Source organism: Uranotaenia lowii, chromosome 2 (assembly GCF_029784155.1).
Source record: "Uranotaenia lowii strain MFRU-FL chromosome 2, ASM2978415v1, whole genome shotgun sequence".
Classification (NCBI taxonomy): Eukaryota; Metazoa; Arthropoda; class Insecta; order Diptera; family Culicidae; genus Uranotaenia; species Uranotaenia lowii.
The window spans coordinates 83,972,559-83,996,620 of NC_073692.1; the positions used below are offsets into that span (position 1 = coordinate 83,972,559).

Below are 24,062 nucleotides of genomic sequence, written 5' to 3' on the forward strand. Positions count from 1 at the left end.
GCTTCTGGGGTCGAAAAAGGTTCCTAAAAAGTCTGGGACCCCTCTCTCTCACTGGAATGTGGGAGGAAGTCTCTAAATAAAGCAACTAGTTTTCATAACTAGAGAACTGATCATCATGCAAATGGAACCGAATTTGGCATGGGAGAGAATTTTGGTACTAGAAAGATTTCTATGAATATTTGAAACCCCTCCTTCCTTTCAGGGGGAAGATGGGGCTGCCATATAATTTTCTTGCAAGAATCGAAAGCTATTGGAGTAAATGAAGCCAAAGTAAATATGGAAGGGGTGTTTTTTTCTTTTGGTTATGAGGAATATTGATATGATGGTTTTTACCCTGCCATCTTTCCAGGCCGGAGGGAGCTCCCATATGTTTTTTCCCGCAACTCGAACACTTATTGAGTAAATGGAACCAAATTTGACATGGCGAGAATATTCGGTACCGTAAAACGGGGTATGATCGATCACTTTTTTCAATATTTTTCGGTTATTTTTTCTGTTAAGGGGAATGTGAAATGTTTCATATTTTTATAACAGTACTGGACTTCTATGAAGGTAAAACATGGTAGCAGAAATAATTAGACAACTTTTAATTTGATTTAAAAATCGATTTGTATTTTTTTTAGAATTTAATGATTTGGGGTAACATTGATCAGTCTCTATTTTGATAGATTTAACGAGTTTTCTTGATCATAAAGGATAAAAAAAACCTTCATAATATTTACAAATGCTAGTTTATCAAAATATGTAACTTTTGGTCCAGTGAACTCTGAGATATACAATGCAGAAATTTCTTGGTTTAAATTTCTTCGCTGTTCAAAAAAAAAACAAAATAACAACGCGGTCTTTTATGTGTCGAAGCCGAGATACAATTGATTTCAACAGATGGATAATGATACTGCCTAAATTAAAGGGCTTAATTTGTTAAAATTTCTTATAAAATTTTATCTACCAAAAAAAATAAGATTTGGCCTTCATTCAATTTCCTATGCTCTCGCACTATTTCCCTTTATTTTTTTCCGTCAAATTTAACCAATTGATAGAGTTTTTTGCCTTTTGTGCTAGACTGGCTTACTCTTGGAAAATGTCCCTATATTTCAATATATAAAATTTACTTCAAACTAGAACAAAAATTAAACCAAGACTATACATGTACTAACGAAAAAAGTTGAACCCTCACATAAATCAACCTGTTGCTTCTAAACGCTTTGATTTCATAAGAAGGGGTTTTGGTTTGCGAGCCATCGAAAATATAAATATTTCAAGATTTTAAAATTACATTTTTACTTACATTTGAAATTTTTAAAAACAAACCAAGTTTTCCTCAATTTGAAACTCAACTTAACGTAGAAAAAAGAGTTGAGATATTTTTATTTTAGACTTAGTTAATGATAATTAAGTGGAAAAATTTCACGTTGATCAAAGTTACCCCGGTGATCAATGTTTCTCCGTTTTACGGTTCGTTAAATGTTTCTCTGATTATTTAGGACCTCTCTTCTTTTTTTAGTGGAAAGCTAGAAAGGGGTGAGATGCCTTGCTTAAAAATTATGGAACAATTTGAAAACCAATAAAGCAAATGGAACCCAATTTGGTAAGGGAGATTTTGTAAACGAAAAATGTTTCTATGACCCTTCTCTCCTGACATTGGAAGGATAAGGCTATGATCATCTAGTATCCGAGCACTTAATTTCGGTGATTGCTACGTTAATAGAGCTTGGATATGCAAAACTTTAGTAGCGTTGTGTTGTTTAAGAAAAGGAATATCTTTCCTATTTTTGATAGATTTTTAAGTTAACGCGTGTTTGAGATATTTACGATACAAAAAGGCATGGTAAAAATAATTTGACACGAATTTGCTCCTTTTACGCATTTTGCGCCTCGAAAATTCTTCATTGTTGACTTGAAAGCTCAAGAACTATTGACTATTTCTGATTTTTTTTCGGACCAAATGGTTAAGAATTATAAGAAGCCACTCTAGGATCCACACGAAGTTCAAATCAACCATCGGAGTGCAACCCTTGAGCTTAAATATGGTAAAAATACTATGGTTATTGGGAATCACTGAATGCAGACTTCTTAAATAATGCAAAAAATCCATTTCCGGCAGGCAAAAAGTGTTGCCTGACTAGTAGACACCAAGTAAATAACTAATAATGATCAGTTTCAAAGATCGCAATCTGTGCATCTGGTTTTTACGCAATATGAGTTTGTGTAAAATATCATGATTTTGCAAAGGTTTTGCTTCTGTAGTGAAAAAAATAAATCAATACATGACTGAAAAAAGTGTGCTAAGATAAAAAAAGAGATTTCATGAAAATGTTGGAGTATTTCTTGAAATCATTGATAAATATTTTTTTTATATTTTTACATTAAATGTCATATTAACACCTTCATTTTCTCCATAGAAAGTTTTTCGATCAAATGAATAGTTTTAAAAAAAAACACGTTTTTAAATGCCCGGATACTAAATGATCATTGCCTTAGGAATGGGGGAGTGGACCATTTTTTTGCGTACCTCGAACACTTATTTTTATTGGAACTAAATTTGACATGGAGAGATATTAGGGTAAAATATTTCTTAGTTGCACCCCTCTTTCCTCCTAATGGAGGGATACAAAATTCTATGGGAGGGGAGGAGCTTTTTTACATTTTTTTGCAAAATTGGAGAACTAAAAGGAAAATGGAACCGAATTTGGCAAGAGAGGATATTGAAATACCAAAAATGTTTCTATAACTATTTGGTTCATTCATTCCAGTTAGGAAACAGGAACTCAGTGAACATTTTGGTCTGTATATTTCAGTTGTTTTTGAGATATACACACTTCTGTGCTGGAAAAGTTGTATAGAATATTCTATATGAGCCTGTACGTACCAAAGTGGAGGCAATATACGGACCAAACTTTGCTCATCTTAAAAATATAAAACTTTGTATTGCGTTTTCAACAATTTGATAGCAACTTTGCATTGCACAAAATCTTAGGACTTACAACTTTCTATTGCCTGTCTTACAATTTGGTTACAATTTCCATTTGCAGGTAGCCTGAGGTTTGAAAAACTTTCTTCACCATTTTATACAATTTATTGTTACTGTATCCCAAAGCAATTATATTTTTCCCTTTTTACGATTTTACAATGAATCGCCGTGAACTTAAATACAATAGAATTTAATGTTTACTGCAAAAAAAAAATTGAACAATATACAACTTCATCTATACCTTCCCTCAGTCTCGAACTCAAAACGTTCCGATCCCTGTCCTTCGATACTTCCTCGGCGCCATTTCATGTTGATACATACAAGCTAATTTGTTCATGTACAGTTGAGAGTGCCGTTTAAAATTCAGTTGATCGTATAAAATACCAGTGACTGCATCATTTCGGACTCCAAATCTATTTATAGATGCCGTTTTTTGATATACAACTTTAACCTATCTCATAGACGATTCTATTACAATCAATAATTGTATTCAGTGCTGTGCGATCTTAGCTAGCTATTTACTGTACTGTTAAACAATTCAACAATCTGCAGATTGTTTAAATTTCATTATACGATGTTCTTACATTTACTGTACGACCTTTCATGGAAATAATATGTCATTATAGATCGCAAGCATGAAAGATTGTTTAATTGTACAGTGGGAATAAATATTAAGCTTTACACAATTCTATTGCGATTCAAAACAACTTTTTTTTTAATCTTTCTAAACGATTAACAAAATGTTATCGTATATAATGAACTATACAAACCATAAACGATAAAATAGCGGTTTAGCTACAACATGATGTTTATACAATTCCAATTTAAACTGGATGGTTATACAATCTACAATGAACATTACTCTACGATTTCTGGTTATCTGGGAAGGAAGAAGAGGGCCTTATATACATTTAGTTTTTTGAATAACTTCGTGAAGTTCGTGAATACATTAAATGTTTTGATTTAAGATCCCCCCCTTTTCTAGTCAGAGGACGAGATGCGGGGAGGGGTTTTCATATATTTTGTTTTGGGTGACTTGAACACTAATCGAATGAATCCAAATTAGGAATAGAAGGGTATTGGGAAACGAAAAGTGTGCTCAAGATTAGTTGGCACCCAATCTTCCATCTTATTTAGTAGGAATATGTGATGGAGAACTCTAGAACTAATCGAGCAATAAATGATCAATGGAAGTGTATTCCGATATGAGAAATTCTTCTATGATTGTTTGGGAACCCTTCTTTTCTTCCAAGAGATGGACAGTAAGGTGGCTCCCATACGAGGTTTATTTAACAACAATAAAATTTATCAAGCAAAAGGAACCATATTTTACGAGAGAGCATAAATGCATTCGAAAAATATTTCTTTAATGATTTAGGACCGCTTTTTTCTATCTTGGAGTATATGTTTATAGCTCGTGAAGTTTGAAACAATGATTTAAAAATAAATTTAAGATTAGGTTTTTAAAATGAAAAAAAAAATCACCTCAGAAAATTAAAAATATTTATTTTGGTATGACAATTTCAAGCTAATATTGCAGCTCTCATTTTAAAGAGTTTGCATCTGAATGGTGTAAAATTTTAATTTAATATGATGTACTAACAAATCAAAAAAAATTTCCAAAACTTCGTTAATTTCTAGAAGGTGTAGCAAATCACACCGGGTTAGCAAGTCCTACATAAATATGTCTACAAGAGCACAAAATGTTTGAAGGAACATTTACTATTTTTCAGCTAAGAAGAAGCCCCATAAAATGTACGCACAGTTAGAGCTTAGAGATGATATAGGTAGGCAGTGAAGAGCATCACTGATTAATAGCTTCCTACACGTACGCCCAGGAGGTTAGTGCTTCGATTTAGTTTGCGCTATCTATTCAGATGCTGATTTTCGTGACTTTTCGACTTGAAATTCCACACTTTTGGTGGTCGTCGACATTTGTGCTGCGAATGAGAATGAAAAAACCTTGCCCGAATGATTAATAATGTCTTCTGATAAAGCTTAGCGACCGAAAGCCGGTGGAAATTTTCAAACCTTTTAACAAGATCGAGTTAAAGATGTTTCGGTATTCTTTTGGAGGGTTGATAAAGTATAGGGATGATTTATACCTACTATTACGCCAATTATTTTGTGGCCAATTTGTGTTTCCTGATTCGGTGTGGTTGTGTGCATGTCTGAATCTCTACATTAATTGATATGGGGGATTTGAACAAAAAAGCTTACCATCGTTTCGATGAACGTATCTTCCGGAGCTGTATCTTTGCTTATTATATTTTCCATCGTTGGCAGCTCGTGCTTGCACCCACGAAGCAAGGCCGATTGAGGCAAAAAGGATCTGCGAAAAAAACGAAACACATAGAAACACAAGAGATCAGTTGAAAATACTCTATGCAATCAAAATGAACGCATATAGCGCACTGACCAACCCGCGGAATTAAGAAATCTATAGAATAGATCTTCCCTAAAATTGAAAATTTGTTTCATTTTTACGCCTCAAAAATATATATATTTTATTTCAGATTTCTAATATTTTCATTTTCTTAATAAGATTCGGTAAGATTTTTTTGTGGATAGAATAAAACCATATAACTCATAAGCATCATAACTCTGTTATTTTTCAATGGAAATCATAAAATAGCACATTGAAATGCATTGAAATTTTATCAGCTTTCCAAATAAAGTATTTTAAAAATTAACAAAAAAAAATCTAACCGAATCTAACTCAAATTTTTTTTTAGAAATCTAAAAAAAATTAAAAACACGTATAAACGAATCAAATTTCCAATTATGAGGAAGATCTGAAGACCCCCGGCGCAATCCGGTCAAGTAATAAAAAAATAATTCCAAAACCTTATAAGACTTTTCCATATTTGTATGGGATAATTGTTCTTACATTTTTTTCAACGCAGTACCCTCCAGATTGGTGCCAATAAGTAAAAAAATTCTTTAAATTACTTTCACTCGTTATGTTCAAAAATAGGTCTCCGGTATGCTATGCTAAGAATTACTGAATGTATAGTTCAAATAATAAGGAACAAGTTTGTAGAAGATCGTAACCCCATACGAGTAAAGCGCAATGAGATATTTATTCGCAATTGAATGTGTGATTTTTTCGCATTTTGTTATTATTTCGAATATGGTGTAGGGTAAGCTTGTCAGAAAGCCCGGTTTTCTGTCAAGCTTACCCTACATCATACCCTTACCCTTGAATATTTAATACAAAATTTGGGAAAAGTCCAGTCTGGCCCGGTAGCCTGGGTTTCATTGAAAAAGCCCGGATATTGCCCGGATTTATTCACCTTATTTTCCAAATCGATCAAAAGAAAAACAAATTTTGTGATAATTTTTTTTTATCTATGTGCTCAAAACGAACTCTTTTTGAGCAAATTTTTTGAAAATAAATATGAAAGGTTAAAATAAAAATTAAAATCTGCTGATAAATATTTATGAAGAAAGAAGTTTTTTCCTTGATTTTTTTTTAAAGTAATTCTTGGGTTTTTACCAAATTTGCTCTGATACATCCTAGATTTTCGGTCGGAAATTTTGAAATCAAACTCCCGGCACGGTGTCTCTGGGACAAAACTTTATTTAACGAAAATGAGCATCGCTAATTTTTGCATCATTCGAAAGCTCGTTAAAGGAAAAATCATTTGAGCACATATTTTAAATAATCCTTCAGGTTGTCTAAAAAAATTTATTTTTTGTAGAAGACATCAAAGTGATACAAATTGAGGAAAAAGAGTTGGAATGTCACAAACATTCCTATTATTTGATTTGAAAAATCTAATAAAACTTTTCATCACTGATTGTACGAAGATCAGAAATATTATCCTACGAGCTTATTTATTGATTGTAAAGTATATAAATCAAGGGATTGCAATCAAGAGAGAATTCTTCACATTTGGAGTGGTAATGATCAAAATTCCTCAACTCCTTCACAAATTGCAACAATTTGCAACAATTTCACTCTCTCTGAGCATTGGTTTCTCTCATTTAAACTCAATCCTTCTAATTTTCTCTAACGAATTGCCACAAATTACCATAAATGCAATTATTGGTTGCACAATTTGTGTGATCGTTGACAAATTTTCTCTTTTCATTTCAGTTCCTCGATATAAATGCTCAAGATTTACATTAACCAATCAGTTTTTTATAAATTTGTTCAGGATAATCTGAATTAAAGGGCATTTGTTGGGATTTATTATGCAAAAAATGTATCCCGCTTTTCTTGAAAATTGAAATATTTATATTTTGAGCTAAGTTAATGTGAGAACTTTATGAACAGATATTTGGGACTATGCAGAAAAATGAACTTTGTTCTTATATTAACGCCCAAATTTTAATAGCGTTTTTGGAGGCAATTGTGTATGGAAAAATGTGGACGAATATGATTTTTTAGCAGAAATTCATAATGATCATTTTTGTCGAAAGTACACGAACTGGACCGTATGTCTTTTATTGATTTTTTTTTTCGATAAAAAGGAAAAAAGACGACTACAAAATCTCAACATCAACTTTGTCTTAAACAATTTGATGTAATACTTTCACTTGAAAGTATTCTGTCAATCCAATTTAAATTGTCGGATCTTGAGTTGCCAGATTTTTTGCATTTTTTTTTCGTTTCTAAAAATTTGCATTTGTTCAAATTAACGATTTTTTAAACTTCCTAGGGAAAATTAAAATACATACATGAGTTTTCATCTGATTGTATGGAACTTTTCATACATTTATCTGTAGATTTCTGCATTTTTGGCTTCCCCTGGAATGTTATTTTCTAACTTAAATGTTGATTGTTTGTTTCAATTATGCTCGTTTTACTATCTCCGTAGCATTCGCGACTTTATCAACGGTCCAGTTGGCGGACAGTTATTGAATAACTTATCCGGTACAACTGTGTTAGATATTTACTCTTGAGCTCGAACTCACGGACATCCGCTCTGGAAGCAACAGGCTTGCCAACTGAGCTATACCACATGCCTTTCTAACTTTAATGGAAACAAAATGAAACATTCTTTCATGCATTTCATGATTAAAGCAGTTTCTTGATGCGCTTGAAATAATTTTTCTACATTTATTTGCCCAGATTATGCACATATTTAGGATGTTACATTGCTCAAAGTATATGAGCAACAATATTTTCAAGTAAAGCAGCTGCCATCTTTTTTTTTGTAGGCTGGGACTAATTTTAAGTCCTTCTTTTGTCACTTGGAGTATAATAATAAATATGAGTAATAACAATATTTTGCATTATTTACTCGAGAACCAATCAAGCAAATCTTACCAAATTTGGCATGGGATCTATGATTATTTTTGGACCCCTTTCCTCCATCCAGTAGAGAGATAGAAAAGGGGATCAAGCAAATGGAACCAAATTTGGCATGGTAGGGTATAAGACAACAATAATATTTCAATGAATATTTGGCACCCCACCCTCCTTCCAGAGGAGAGATAGGAAAATACGAGGGCTAATCTTTTACAATTTTGTGCACAACTGGAGAACAAATCAAGCAAAAATAATCAAATATGGAATGGGAGGGTATTTGAGTACGAGAAATGTTGTTCTGATTATTTGAGACCCCTCTCTTCTTTCAATCGGCAGAAAGGAGGGAGGGGCCCTCTTTATATTTGTTTTGTATTGAAGGAGATCAAATCGAGCAAATGAAACGAATAGTGGCATAGAAGTATATTTGGATACATTAACATAACTCCAAAACTATTCAAGCTAATTTATCCAAATTTGGCAAAGGAGGGTATTTAAATACAATAAATATTTCCTTCCTTTCAGTGGTGAGATAGGAAAGGAGAAGGAACACTTTTTAAATATTCTGTATATTTTGAAAACTATTCAAGCAAATGGAATAAAATTTGGCATGGAAGGGTATTTGGATAAGAAAAATGTTTCTATGATTGTTATAAACCCTTCCGCCTTGCAGTGTGAAGAAAGAGGGGGACGGAGTAGGCTCCATATAATTTTGTTGTATAGCCTATGAACTTATCAACCAATAATGGGACCAAATTTGATATGAGAGTGTTTTTGGGTACGAAAAAGTGTGTATGTTTATCGGTGTTCAGAGTCAAATGCGAAATGTAACGTTTTTGACATAAAAACTAAGTTTTATTAGTAGTTCGTGAGCCCTTCCAACTTCGGAAGAAGGAAAGGGTAGAGAACCCATACCAGTAAAACATACATTACATACATCAAAATAAAGTTTAGATATCAAACTTCAGTAAATAAAATGAAATCATGTTTGTATTGGATCTCGAAATTCCAGCTGCAGCTCTCAATTTTGTTTAAATTTTATTTAAAATGATGCTACAAAATTTAAATCTATATGAAAATAACTTTTTCAAACTTTATTTATATTTGGAAGGTGCAGCCAAGCACACCGGGTCAACTAATAGCAAGTAAAAATTTGTAAATGTGGTAATATAGTCTTATACAGTGGCTTATGTTTAGATTTTCCTTAAATGCCTTTTATAAAGTTTTAACGATCATATATTCACAAACATTAACAATTTTTTTTTTCTTTTTTAAACTGCGACCCAGAGATGAGTCTTGACTCAAACATTCAGTCAGCGAAACTTTTTTTTGTAGAGAAATGAAACCAACTGTGTTAGTTGAAATTTCAGAGACTAGACAAGATGAATCAACATTAATTTTCATCTTGTCTAGTCCCTGAAATTTCAACTAACACAGTCGGATTCATTTCTCTACATTAACAATACTGTTAATCGTACACAAAAGTGAATGAAATGAATGATAGCAGGTTTATCCTAAGGTTGTCATATTTTTTTCGGCACGTATCGAGGCCGGACCAATTCGGGCTATCTAATCTTTAAACCTAGCAAAATCCGGGCATTCAATTTAAAAAAATCTCGACCAAACCAAGGAGTTACTCGACAAAAATCTAGGACGAAATTTTAATTGTTCTTTCATAAAAATGTATCACCAGATTCTAAATCGATTCTAAGGCTTTCAAAAACCTTATTAGGATTATTTTTTAAGAAACTTGTTCAAAAAAATTCTTTTTGTACGCATACAAAATTTATACAGCACAGTTTGTTTTTTATAGTTTGATTTGATAATGAAAATGAGGATAACCCCGGGCAAAGTTCGGCCGACTCCAATGAAATCCGGGCAACCCGGCCGGACCGGAGTTTCCTCAAATTTCATATTAAACATCCGGGCAAACCCGTACAAAACCTGGCAATCTGGCAACCTAAGTTAATCCACATTCGATATGAGGGAAAAACACGTACACGAAATATCAACGAAATGCGGAGAAACCACACATTCGGTTGCGAATATTTCACCACAGTAAACACGTATCGCGTTACAATTTTCTGCAAACGTTTTCCTCAATTTTCGCTTCAAAACTTGTAATTATAGGTTTTTCGACAAATGAAGGGAGATCTCTTTATTGGCATTCTGGGATAAAACGTTTATGAAGTTAGAAGAGCCGTTGCTGCATAACAAAGATTCGACCATTGAATACAAAGCACTGGAACAGTTAAAGCAAAACCAAGTCCATATTCACTCAGTAGAGAAGCTGGTGTACCTTAGAGTCAAATACTTTGGCTAGGTAATGCAAGAGTATATAGTATATAGTCATCCAAGGCAGAATGTCGCGTGCATTTGAGGTTAGCCCCATGCATCGACGGTTAGTATTCGAGTAACGAAACTTACTACGAGTGAATCTCCGGGAATAAGATAAGACCTTCTCAACAGTAGTTTTGTGCTTAGTGCTGTGACAGGCACAAAAGCGACATTTAATCTGCACGAAACGAGTAGAACTGTGGAGTTCTAATCATAATAAGAAAATATCAGCACTTGGTCAGACGCTAGAGAAGGGGTTTAGCCTTGAGTTGTCCTCACATAAGATGCGTGTCTTTAAACCTTGTGTATGACAGTACGAACTTTTTCCGGAAATCCAGTCCCAACTTTAGAATCTGAAACCTAGTAACGATGGCTAGGTCTAACATTGAGTGCTTGAAAGGCTTTCATATTTGCGTCTGTTCTCTGTATCGCGATGTATTAAGAAAAGTTGAGACTGAAGATTCAAACAGGCACGCAGATAGTCATATTGAAACAGAATTAAATGCCAATGATAACTGGCGACGATACAATAAAGCAGAAAGAAGACCTAGCGAATAGCGACTGAGTATGTGGAATGGCAAGGAATCTGGATGAGATTAGTAAAGCTTCCGATAGTCCAACAAAAAACTTTTTTGGTCAGTCTTTTGAGAAATTTTCGATATGATATTTTATCAAATACGATATGCCGAGAGCCCAAAAAGTTTCATTCGGTCTCGCTTAAGGGCAATATATCGGATAAGATCTAGACTTTGTTGAATTTGTACCAAGTCATCGAGTCTTTTGAGAATTGAACTGATGCCAAATCCGGCCAAAACAGTACTGGATCATTTAGCTAGCAGATCATGGGCAACAGGTGACAGTTCAAGCACTCTCGAACGTTAACAGATGTATCCATTGAGTCAGTAGACACGAACTGCTCGAAAAGCATGAAACACTCACATATGGCTTGCAAAACAATAACCTCTTTAGCGTTTTTTCCAGTAAAAATTGATGTGTCGTCAATACTTGGACCATCCTAAAAAGTGTAATTCTGATCACTCGAAAGTGTTTTGTAATCAAACTTGCAATAGGTTTCGTCTTCGGTGATAACGCACACCGCTTTTGCACACAGTAGTACTGATAGAACATCCACATCCACATCCAGCAGTTAAAGGAGTTCGATGAGAAAGATATGCTGAACTTAATATACGATACGAACTTTTTGCTATACGGAAGATTTTGGTCCTCGTTCTAGTATCAAACCTTCATTTCAATGCAATACAGCATAGGGTGAAACCCCAAGCCAGAATTTAAGGTGTTGTGAGCCTTAAAACGAAAAGTATTGGGCTATGGTCTATCTTGTAGTAGCTAAGTGGACACTAGGGTTAGTGATGACGGTGTATTCACTTTCAGAGTTGAGAGAATTCGCCCGTCACCTTTGACTAGACTAGCTATTTTCCATCAACATAACGGCTTCGTACTCAATTGACGGAACCTCACTACTCACTGGCGAAGCTCTCCAAACTTCGAATGAAGAAGGCAGGAATGACCTTGAAAGAAAACAAGAAAACAACCGTTCCAGTTCGGCTACTGGCAGGAAGCAACAATAGCAATAACAATAAATGCTTTTCTTATTCGTCTTTGGTCATTTGAATGTGATTGGTGAATGTTTGAGTGTCAAATTCTTTTAGTTATTCATGGGATGAATAAACCCAAGAGGCTTAAAATCCCAAATAAAACAACAAAACGAATCAAGCTTCACACGACTGAGGAATGAGTGACCGGCAAACGAAGAGGAACCTATTTGAGGAACAGTCAAATGAGTATGATGAACCAAGAGGCAGCACAGTCACAGCTTCACGCCTCATGACATTGAATGATCTCTAACCTGTCCACTTGCTTTGCTACTCCCAAATCGACATATCTTGTTGACTCATGATAAGATGGAAAAGTTTCACATGTTTTTCTCAAGTCATTTATACAGATGACTTGAAAAGTATTTTCTCTCATTACAGTTTCATTACTTACCCTGGAGAACTTAGTTCTGAAAATGTTCAGGAGTCATTTTGAACGCACATTAAAGTCCCCTTTTAAAATCTTCATGCTTATTATTGAGAATTGAAGCCTTCAGTTAAGCTATTCAATTTTATTATTGAGAACTGTTTAGACCACTTCAGCATTCAATCGAACTTTGCAGCTTGCTCACATTTGAAGCTATTCCATTTTTGCACCCAATGAAACAAGACCAATTTTCATGAACTTTATCTTGACACTTACAACTTAAGCAATAAGTTAGCTTCCTAGTTCTGCACATTGTAATAAATTAGCAGCAATATTGCACCGCCGCTAATTTGTCGTGGGAGCACAATCATCGGTATTTATTTTTTTGCACGAGTTGCAAGGCCATTTGCTAGGCTGCTGCTAGCAACAACAACTGTTAGAAACTAAACTTTTTCCACGAGGCAAACGCGCTCTTTCCCATGTGCGTTCTTCCACTTAGCTAGTGAGTAACACTTTTTTTCTGATATCGAACATTTGCATCTTAACCAGTCCATATATCGGATGCTGCCGTTAAATAAATCTTCACTTGGTAGTTCGGCCTGATCGTTACCAATTAACTACACTCGGACTGGGCGGCGGCTTTTTTTTTCCTTCAACGACATCAACAGCCGGGAAAAAAGTAACATCCCCGATATCTTTCCCGGCTTAGATGTGTTCGCAAGAATTTGTCTAATCCGTCTGGAATTCCTAATGGTTCCATGATGGAGCAAGCACACGCCTTGTTGCCTGTCAGTTGTGGACCCTTGGCATTCGGGACTCGGCTCCCCGGCATAAATTAGGAGGAATTATGATATTTGACTCACCAGAGGTGTTGACGGGACGATTTTCATCTTGAATATTCGATGTGTTGAAGCTACTGGTTCTGGATCCCAGGTTCTGGAGGAAAGTATATAGAGGTGTGGGTGGGACGATGGTCTTCCTCTCTCGGGTTTGTTTTGTGAACTGTGGACGCCCTCTGGAGGACGTTCCTTGCCACGTACTTCTGAATTCCTTAGTAAGTTAAATCAAACTAAACAGAGCTTCCAGCAATGTTCTCGTTAAATAGCTGCAACTATACTCACTCAGTAGGTACATTGTCCAGCTTCAAGTAACTAGACGCTGCACCGATGCACTTAGCGCCATGACATGACGTAGCGTCCCCAACGTAGGCGTCTCGTTCTCGTAGTCGTTCGTTGTCAAGGAATTCGAAACTGGCCAATTCGTGGGGCCATTATTGAATAGTAAAAGTGACGAAGGACCTGACGGTCATTATTGATAGGTGGTACCTGAAAATACAATTTAAAGTGTAATTGATGGATATGTCAGGGTAGATGAGTTGGTGCGGAAGGATGCGCATTTTTTGGCGGATATCTCACGATCAGATCGGATATCTTTTGAGCTGGGATTGAGAATGGCTCCATTAATATTAGCAAATATATTTTTTGTTATTGATCGTAGTGGTTCGTGGAAGACGAAGTAGCGTATTTTACTTGATATCAGGAGAAAACTATTCCTTGAGATTCTATATATTTTTTGTTTTCAATAGGAAGATGATTAGAATTTGTTTTCGCCAAGTCTTTAATATTAGATTTATAGAATTCCCCTAGAAATCCAGAGTTATCCTTTGTTCGGTGAAAAAACATGGTGTTTCTAATAGTTTTGACTTTTCTTCGTTAAAGGAAACAAATTTCAATAACAATACAATTAGTTATTTTGAACTACCGAACCGATCTGATAAGGCAATAATAGCAGTTTTAGATTTAGTCAGCGAGAAGCCCTGCAAAATTTTTTCCAAAGGAATCCTATAACCACAGAGAACAGACGTACAAGCTCGAACAAAAACTCTTCAAAAAAGTGTTTAAAATTTCAGATGCTGTCATCCAAAAAAATAAGTTGGAAATTGACTTGAAACAGTGGCATCTATCGCGCCATTCAAAAGTTACAAATCAAATTTTCAAGTGCCCAGTTTTCAAAAAGGCGTAATCGTATATGAACTGATTAATAATTAAACTAATGCCGCTTTAAAATAGACGGGTTCAGTTTTTTGCTAGATAAATTCAATAAGAGTAACTTTAGACTGGACAGAATTTCACTTTCTTTATTTTATAGGGTTTTTACTTATTGTCCTTTTTCGGTGAGTGAAATACCTTCTCTTTTTTTTTTCTATTTTAAAATTTACGTAACGTTTCGGCTTTACCCATCATCAGATCGCCCCCAGAGTAACCCGGAACGTTACATAAATTTCAAAACAAGTTTCACTTTTGCGTCCCATTGTCCAAAATTTTGCACTTCTAGCTTAAAGCAAAAAGCGATAAACTTTTAAGATAATTTTTCATCATGCAACCGGACAAAAGTGTTACGAAACTTTAACAGCAATTTGCTTGAAACATTTCTTGAAATTTTTCTCAGTTGGGTTTTGACAGTTTTCTATGGTGTGTTTGGTGACAGCTGGTGGCCCAGCCAATAAACAAAAATAGGTTCAAAACGTTTGTTGGAAATTTTATACAAGTTTGGTGGGCTAGCATGTACATCATCTGTTCTTTGTGCTATAACCTCAATTTCTGTTAACCCTCAAGTTCAGCCTTAACAATCAGATTTTAAAAATGATGTTTGAATTTTTAATTTATTTTTAAATAAATTTCTCTGTGTACACAAAAAAATAGGAAAAGAAAATAAATCATTTTTTAAAATTTTTTTAAATATAAACTTATTTTGGTATTCTTTGACATAACTTCAATCTGATTTATTTCTGGATAGTGATTTGAAAAAAAAAATCGTAGTATTTTCTTAATATTTTAAATTCAATCCGAGTTGTGAATTTTGGTCGAAGGATTAATTTCTAAATCAAAATTAAATTCTATTGAGTTATGATTCTGAACTTTGGAGCTTTCCCAAGTAACACAGATTATGCCAACTAGCATTAGGAAGTTTTATTATGGTTTAATTATGGCATTTTTTGTGCAGCTCGTTTTATGACGGTTTTATTATGGTCATGCAGAATGCTTATATTTTTTTTCGACCATATGTTTTCAGATGGTTTTGAAAACGCTAATAAAACTTTTATTAAACATACTGTTTTAGTTATTCTGAAAGAGTTATGAATGCTCTTTTTAAACTATAATAAAACACAAACTTTGAAGTTTGCTCCAAGCTTTCTTTTGCATGTTCTATAATAGCACTCAGTGCATGATTATTAAACCGCCATAAAACTTAGTGACAGTTCTCGATCAAGGTGTCAAAACAGGACACGCTCAGATTAGATAGCACATATTTGAATGGGAACTCCCATTTTTACACATTTTTTGGTAAGTTATGCGTGTTGGTTTTGAGTTAAATTGAAAAAATACATCTTTGAAAACTTGAAATCACCGAAAGTGATATGAATATCTTTACAATATGAGTATTGAGTGAAAGGGCCCAAATAGTTGGAAAAAAATTGTTGCTTGACGCCATCATCAATTCAAGATGGCGGCTTCCGCTTTTATTTTCAAAGCTGTAAATTACTGAAAATATCGTGAAACCTTCACAATATGGTTATTAGGTAAAAGTAATAAACGAGTAGAAGTCAAATTTCGTTGCCCGTCGCCATCTTAAATCCAAGATGGCGGCTACCACTCAACTTGAAAATACTGTAAATGACTGAAAATCGCATAAAACCTATATTATAGGGGTATAAGTTGAAAGAAATCAACCGGTAGAAGTTGAATTTTGCTATCTGACGCCATCTTGAAATCCAAGATGGCGGCTTCCGCTAAACTTTAAAATGTAGTGAATGACTTAAAATGACATGAAACCCAAATTGGTAGTGGGTGAAAGGACTTACAGAGTAGAAGTCGAATATTGCTATCTTACGCCATCTTGAAATCCAAGATGGCAGCTTTTAATAAACTTTAAAAATGCTCTAAATTATTGAATATCGCATGAAACCTCCAAAATATGGGTATTTGTCAATTAGGATAAGCTATAAAAAGTTTATTTTTGCATTCTGACGCTATCTTGAAATCCAGAATGGTGGCTTCAGCTGAACTTGAAAATACTGCAAATGAATGAAAATATCATGAAACTCCCAAATATATTGTATTGGGTGCTAAGGCTAAATGATAGAAGTCAAATATCTCTTTTCGCGTTTCTCTGAAAAGCTGTAAGTGACTGAAAATCCCACAAAAACCACCACAATACAGACCCCGTTCGTTTTTGACAACATTCGATTTTGGCAACATCGAATTTGGCACATTTGCCAAATTCAGACGGTTAACAGAAACAACATAGCCTTATAGTTTTCGCTAGAATAAGACCAATACAATTTAGACATAATAGCATGTTATGAATAATAGAATTATATAAATGGCAAAAAAATCACAAACTATAAACAAAACAAGAAAAGTTCAAAATGCATTAGAAACATAATGAAAAAACAATAAAAGTGATTTAAAATGATCTAAATTGTCTTATAATAGTAGTTTAAATGTAGTATTACGTGAAAAAAAGTTGTGTTAAAGCGATTTTCATTGATTAACAGCATTTTAAATTCAGTGGAAACTGCCATCTTGGATTCCTAGATGGCGTCGGAAAGAAAAAAAATCGACATCTTCTAGCTTAGCCTTTTCATTCAATACCCGTATAGTGGTGGTTTAATGCGACTTTTTGTCAGCATTAAGCATTAAAAGTTGAGCGGATGCCGCTATCTTGGATTTCAAGATGGCGTCTGATAGCAAAATTCAACTTCTACTCGTTTAGCCCTTTCACCCGATATCCATTTTGTTGGGGTTTCATGCGATTTCAAGTCATTTACACCATTTTAAAGTTCAGCGGAAGCCGCCATCTTGGATTTCAAGATGTCGTCAGACAACGAAATTTGACTTCAACTCATGATTTATTCCACGGGTCATTCAAAACCAATTCCTTTTCATTCGAAAAGTCTGTCCTTATTTACTGTACTTATGATTAACAACTCAGAAATGAGGAACTCAACCTTAGCGTGTAATTGGTTTGCTGGCGAGAGAAACGTCAAATCGTAGCTTTTTCTGGGGTCATCATTAAACCATAATATAACTATGAATTGACTCACGCCATGTTGGTTGCAAAATCGAAGGGCACAAAATGACGCCATGTTGATGGATTCACAATGCAAGCATTGGTAAATATTTTTTCAGGCCTTTTTTCTATCAATTCCATCATGATTGACCATCAGATTTGACGAGGCGCATTTATTTTTAGATACTATTTCATATACATTTTACCTAAAATCTTTACTGGCAGTAGAAAAGTCGCTCATAATATGGTTAAAACATTAGTATTTTAGCTATTAATTTTACCAGATCATATCTGAATAATGCAATCATCATTCATCAACCATTATGGTTGCTGGAAAAAATAAAAAAAAACTCCGAGAACTCACAGAACCGAAAGAAACAAAAATTTCCAAAATGTTTTATAATAGCTTTTTAAAAGCTTTGGTGACCAACATTGATGACCAACAATGATATGTCTTGATGACGTATCTAGGGTAGGGCCAAATAGCCTGATTTTGGCTTTATTAGAGTCCAGGTGATGTTATAGAATGCGCTTTAGCTTTTTATGAAGATTAATGCGATAGTCCAAACGAAATTTTGCTGACCATAATAAAGCTAAAATTGTTACTTGCGTTTGGAACCCAATTTTACCCTCATTTGCTATTTAATTATAAGATTTTCTTCAAGTTTTTTTTTTTAAATTTATTTTATTTCAAAATAATAAAAGGATGTTTTAACCCTTCGTTATGAATAGTTATAAATTTGGAACAAAGAATGTACGAATAAAGTGAGCAATTGTTTTTTATTCATTGAGAAACACATTATTCCACATTATTACCAAGGTTACCGAAATCACAGTTTCAGAAAATTTTCAACATAGAATCAGAACACAGAATTTCGGAAATATTCACAGATTTCACAGATTTTCTAAATTGTGTATGGGAGAGTGGGGAATCATGGGCCACTTTTTTTCGTTGTTCCATGACTTCTTTATTATAAAAGATAAAATGAAAATAAAAAATGTTATGGTTTTCGATATTTTAAAGGTATCAGAAGGTTTTTTTTTTTAAATTTTTAATAAGTTATTTTCCCCAAATTGTGACTGTTTGAAAAAAAGCAATATTTTTTGGATATTGAAAAATGGTGGGGAATCGTGGGCCACCAAATCGGAATTGACCAAATAACATGCAAAGTTTATGAGTTGACCCAAAACTGTGATTTCCTAATTCATTTCGTTATTTTAAAGCAATTTCAGATGATGAAATAAAAAAGAGAGCTGTGTATGATCGCATAGATTCCAAAACCTGGCTCGCAAACGTTTTGGCAAAATTTCTTATATAGGATGGACAAAATATTTTTCATAACTCTTCATTTGGCATAAAAAAACTTCACAGATAGGTAAAACGTATTTCAAGTTCTGAATGTGTATAAAAACATTAAAATATAGGTGATTCAAGATGTGTGGCCCACCATTCCCCACAAGCTATGATTTGAAAATTGGTTGCGTTCGTGTGACTTATTGATGTTTCATCAAAAATTCTTTTTCCATGTGAAAGATCATGACAAAACTAAGATCATAAGCGTATGAGCATATTTTTGTTATGCACATTAGGTTCTCCATCGATGAAATTAGCGGATGTTTTTTTAGTTATGTAAGTAAATTTTTCTAACTTTTTTTAGCTTGATTAATAAAAGAAGCATCTGATGCGTATTTCAGTCAACAACATATAGGAATATATGCTCACGCAAAGCGACGACGATGACAGTTGGTTTGAGATTTTTATCTCAACACACATCTGAGATATTAAAAGTGGCCCACGTTTCCCCATGGCCCACGATACCCCACTCTCCCCTACGAATTTCCAAAATTACAAAATTTATGTCAACATAAATTTTGGATTCTTAACTTTGTTTTTGGCAAAATCATGTTAATATCGGTAATGTTAATTTATTTTTCTTATGTAAAATTTAAAAAAGACCAATTTCTTCATGAATTTTCAAAGAAATTTATGATGTTTCCATCACAGAAAACCCTCAAAGAATTTCTTGATAAAATCACAGAAAAACTGAATTTTATTTCGCAAAAACACAAATTTTTTTTCGGCAACTTTGCCCTCTACCCTTTTGATTAGAGATGTACCGAATAGTGGTATTCGGCGAACGGCCGAATACCGAATATTGACCTTTTCAACTATTCGGCCAAACGAATATTCGGCCGAATATTCGGTTGAATATTCTGTTAGTTTTTCAATAGAAATACTTCTATTTCTACTGCTATTTCTAATATAAATCTTCTATTTCTGTCATCTGAATGTCTCTCGTGCTTTTAAGTCGATTATTTCCAACCAGATGTATCATATCTTTTTCGAGTAGAGGTCCTTTGATCTTCAAAATGTCACCATTAACTGAGAGGACATCAGAAGACTCGTCGCTTCTAGGACGTTTATCACAAAAGAGATTGGATTCAAGTGAAATCTGGGACAAAACATGTCAGAACATTTGTTAAGCTATTTGAAATTGTTTTTTTTTTTTTTTTTTATATCGAATTAGATTAATGTCTTATTTTTGCTAGATGTCATCAAAATAGTTGCCAAAACGAACGATGATTTTTAACCTTAAGCATACAATTTCTTGGAAAACTTGTAAAAAAGGGAAAATCTGAACAGAAACTTTGCATTATTCTCAAACATACAAGAGGAAAAAGAAATAAAGTTACTTGAAATTTAAAGTTTTCATCGCATTACAACAGCAGTGTTCAAATCGTATCCAACGAATAAATTTACTCTTTGAAATCGTTTTGTAACAAAAAATTCGAAAAATTTCAATGATATATTTGATTTTTTGATTTTTGAATAAATCCGGATAAAATACGAATTATTTAAAAAAAACATATGGCCTTCCCGGTCAGATTTAACTCATCTTTAATTCTTTATTGGTTTATTGGCAAGTCTGGATTTATCAAGAAAATTTTAAATGAATGGTAATCAAAGTATAAAGCTATCTACTACAGTGAAAAATACACGGATACATCTAAAATGTTTTACTGAAATCATAAGTTTTTGATGATTTTTAAGGTTTTTCAACATTAAGTTTGGATATTTAATAAATTATCCATTATCAGATGAAACATTAGAGAAGTCTATGATTGTATAAATTTGAAAAAAATAAATATTCGGCCTATTCGGCCTATTCGGCCGAATACCTAGCTCAACTATTCGGTGAGCCGAATATTCGGCTTAACTGTTTTTTGGCGATATTCGGCGCCGAATATTCGGCCAACCGAATATTCGGTACATCTCTACTTTTGATGTTTTCGAAAATCCCGAAGGGGAGAATAAGTAAAGTTCACAATATGTCAAACTTGTTCCAATTTATTTAAAATCGGGTTTATTTTTTTTAGTATCCCCCTTCCCGCCCTCGTGAATCGTCTATTCCAAGTGACAAAAGAAGGATGTCAAATTTGTTCCTCCTTTATTGAAAAATCATGAAATGAAGGCTCAATTTGTGATAACACGGTAACAAAATTCTCATTTTTCGAAGCTAACATTTGAAAAAAGGTTGATATTCTTTAAATAAATTATTAAATAATATAAATAATATAAAAATTTTAAACCAATTTTTGATTTTTATATTGGTTTATCGGTTTATCAGGTATCATTGACTGATTTATGATAAAATTTGTGAATCTTAATGTTTTCACAAGCCATAGCACCAAAACTGATGAAGTCTTGAAACTTATGATGCCAAAAACTTTAAAATCAGTTGTTGAAACATTAGCAAAAAAATGCGGTTCTCTTATGTAGTTAATCAAAATCTTTAATGTCTCAACCAATTCAAAAAGAAACAATCAACTTTATTTGGATCAAATCTGAAACTGGATCATAACTTTGAAGTTTTATTATTATTGTGTGAATGATCTGCAACGATATACCTGATGTGAATCTTGAAACTCCGAGGTATTACAAGGAAAGGCCTCGTGCCTAAGAAAATAGTGGACTGATAACGAGATAGTTTGAATCTGGGTTGAGCAGCCTTTCCAACCAAAGAGGGAAATTCAAATTATTAATCTTTCCGGCAGACTGCACCCAGAGTGACACTTATTGATAATTGACAGCGCTTTCTGCATAAATAAACACAACAAAGAGAAATATAAAAAATATACCTCAATTTTTAATATCGAAATTAATTTTTCAGAAAAAAAACTTCAAGTGGAAAAATGAAACGACTTCAAAATTTTTATATCTTAAAGAGATATTTCATAATGAAATAAGTGATACCAGGGTTATACAAGCCGAAATTCATTTGGTGCTGTTCTTAGTCAGTTTTTGTTGTTATTTCAGAATAATTTAAACTTTTTAATAAAATAATTTAAACTTCTTCGCAAACAATAATTTTCCGAACAGAGATATCATTTGGTTCGCTTTTTTATCAAACACTGAAATTATACAGTTTTTTTAACGATTCATTAACGATTAAAATATTTGAACCATTTCCTGTTAAAATGCTTTTTGTTGAATCAGTGTCGAGAGATTTGAATGAATCTTGACCTCTGATACTTGTTCTTTTCTTCTTGTAAACAGTTAATAAATAGTGTTTCACTTTGAAGTTCTGTTTGTTAAAATTCAATTGAGATTAACATTGAGCAAGGTTGTTGAATTTACAGAAAAAATATATGATTTCTTAGATTTTTCATCAAATTTCGTCAAAGAGGTTACAGCTTACCTTCTTGATGCTTGAAATTATAGACAGACTTAAAAGAATTTATTTATTGAATTTACTGAGTTTGGAAAAAAATGCTGTTTAATCAAAATCTTATGATATTGGTAATGTGAATTTTCCGATGAAATTTATTTAAAAAGCATTAGATATAATTCATCGCTACCGACATTAAAGTTCAAATCACAAATTTTTTTGTAAAGGCACTTAGAATTTTTAACGGAAACTTTGTTACTGAGCCATGTCGCTAATTAACCTATAAGGCGATATTGTACAAAGTCATATCCGTTGATATTCAAAGAAAAAAGTGCTACTCTTGGTTAATTATTTTCGATATTTGAGTGCCAAAGAAATAAGTCATTTTTGCCAAATTCGATATATTACAAAAAATCATTCAATTTTATTTTTGTTTGAATCGAATAAAATAATCACTCTATAAATGGACTTAAAAATGTCCGTGATCATCTGTAGCCTACCAGTTGTTTTGTAACTTTTAAAACCCACTTTCATTTCTTTTGAATTTTTAAGTGGTATTGAAAAAAATATGAAAAATGTTATCTGAATAAATAAAATTAAATTTTTAACGTTTGAGAATAATATTGCAGTTGTACCTGTGAAAGAACAAAATAAATGCTTGAAATACTGGCATTTTTATGTAATTCATGTCATTTTTTAATTTGGAATATACTTTAAAAAAACACCTTTAGACCCAAGCCAATAAGAGAAAATTGAAAACATGAGATACTGGGAATGGATCTTTTTTCGAAAAAAAATTAATTTGAAAGCCTCCGAAATCATTGGCCCATGTGTTTTTCGACCTTTAATAGCTATTGGAAGTTAGGTCTAAAACTAAACACCATTCTGGATTTTTTTAAAGGAAAAAATGATCCTAAGTGAGGTAGAAGAGAAGAAATCAAAATTCAGTTTATAAAAGGGGTTTGTAAAAACGACAGCAAATCGATAAATTTGTTCAATATTTGAAACCGAAAAAGAAACTTCTGTACATTTTTATTATATCTAAGATTTCTTGGTGATGAACTAGAGTATGGTGGGGAAAAACAATGACTGGAGTGCAAGAAAGTTTTGAAATTTTGAAAAAAACAGTGAGTGTTAAATTGAAAACGCTAGCGTTGATAAAATATAATTTTTTTTTTTGCACAGGTTTTAAATATACTCTGAAAATGAGGTGAAATTATTTTTTTTCCTTTAATAATGATTAGGGTTTGAGCATTATATATAACACCACCTTTCGGAAACTTAAAGATTGAAAATTATTTCCTTAGTTCTTTTCGACCATTTGTTTAGTATGTTTTAAGATTTTCTTTCGTGTATTAACTCTTCAATAAAAAATATGATTGGTTCAGTGATTCTAGAATTTGGTTTTGATTAATTATGGTTTTAATTCAGCTCGGATTCTCATTCAAATTTTCTCATTTGTTTAGTGTATTTTTATTGGCCGAGTGTTATATAACTTTTCCCCATTTTTCTTATGTGAAGGCAAGTCGGGGAAAAGAAGGATTGATTTTCTGAACAGAATTACAACTAGTTTATTTTTTCTTTGAAAGAATATTTTAATATGAAGAGATTTATCACCGTTATTCATGTGTGTTACTTAATTTATCGGCCTTATCGGTGAAAAGCGATGTCCTTTTTAGTAGTAACATCTTTGGATAGTGAAATTTTTATAGACGGATAGGAAGCTAGAAGAAATGAAAGAAAATGAAATGAAAATGCGTCTTAATATATTCCA

The 24,062-nt window shown here is 33.2% G+C and overlaps 1 protein-coding gene across 1 annotated transcript in view; it reads right to left on the bottom strand.

Annotated features, from left to right (window-relative positions):
* Positions 1–24,062, bottom strand: part of LOC129741613 (uncharacterized) — a 91,975-nt gene that overhangs the window by 51,035 nt on the left and 16,878 nt on the right. Inside the window, exons 9-10 of the mRNA XM_055733352.1 lie at positions 13,409–13,600; positions 5,192–5,303 (exon numbers count right to left, since the gene is read on the bottom strand). Coding sequence (XP_055589327.1) covers positions 5,192–5,303; positions 13,409–13,600 — 304 coding nt within the window. The remainder of the gene's footprint in view (positions 1–5,191; positions 5,304–13,408; positions 13,601–24,062) is intronic.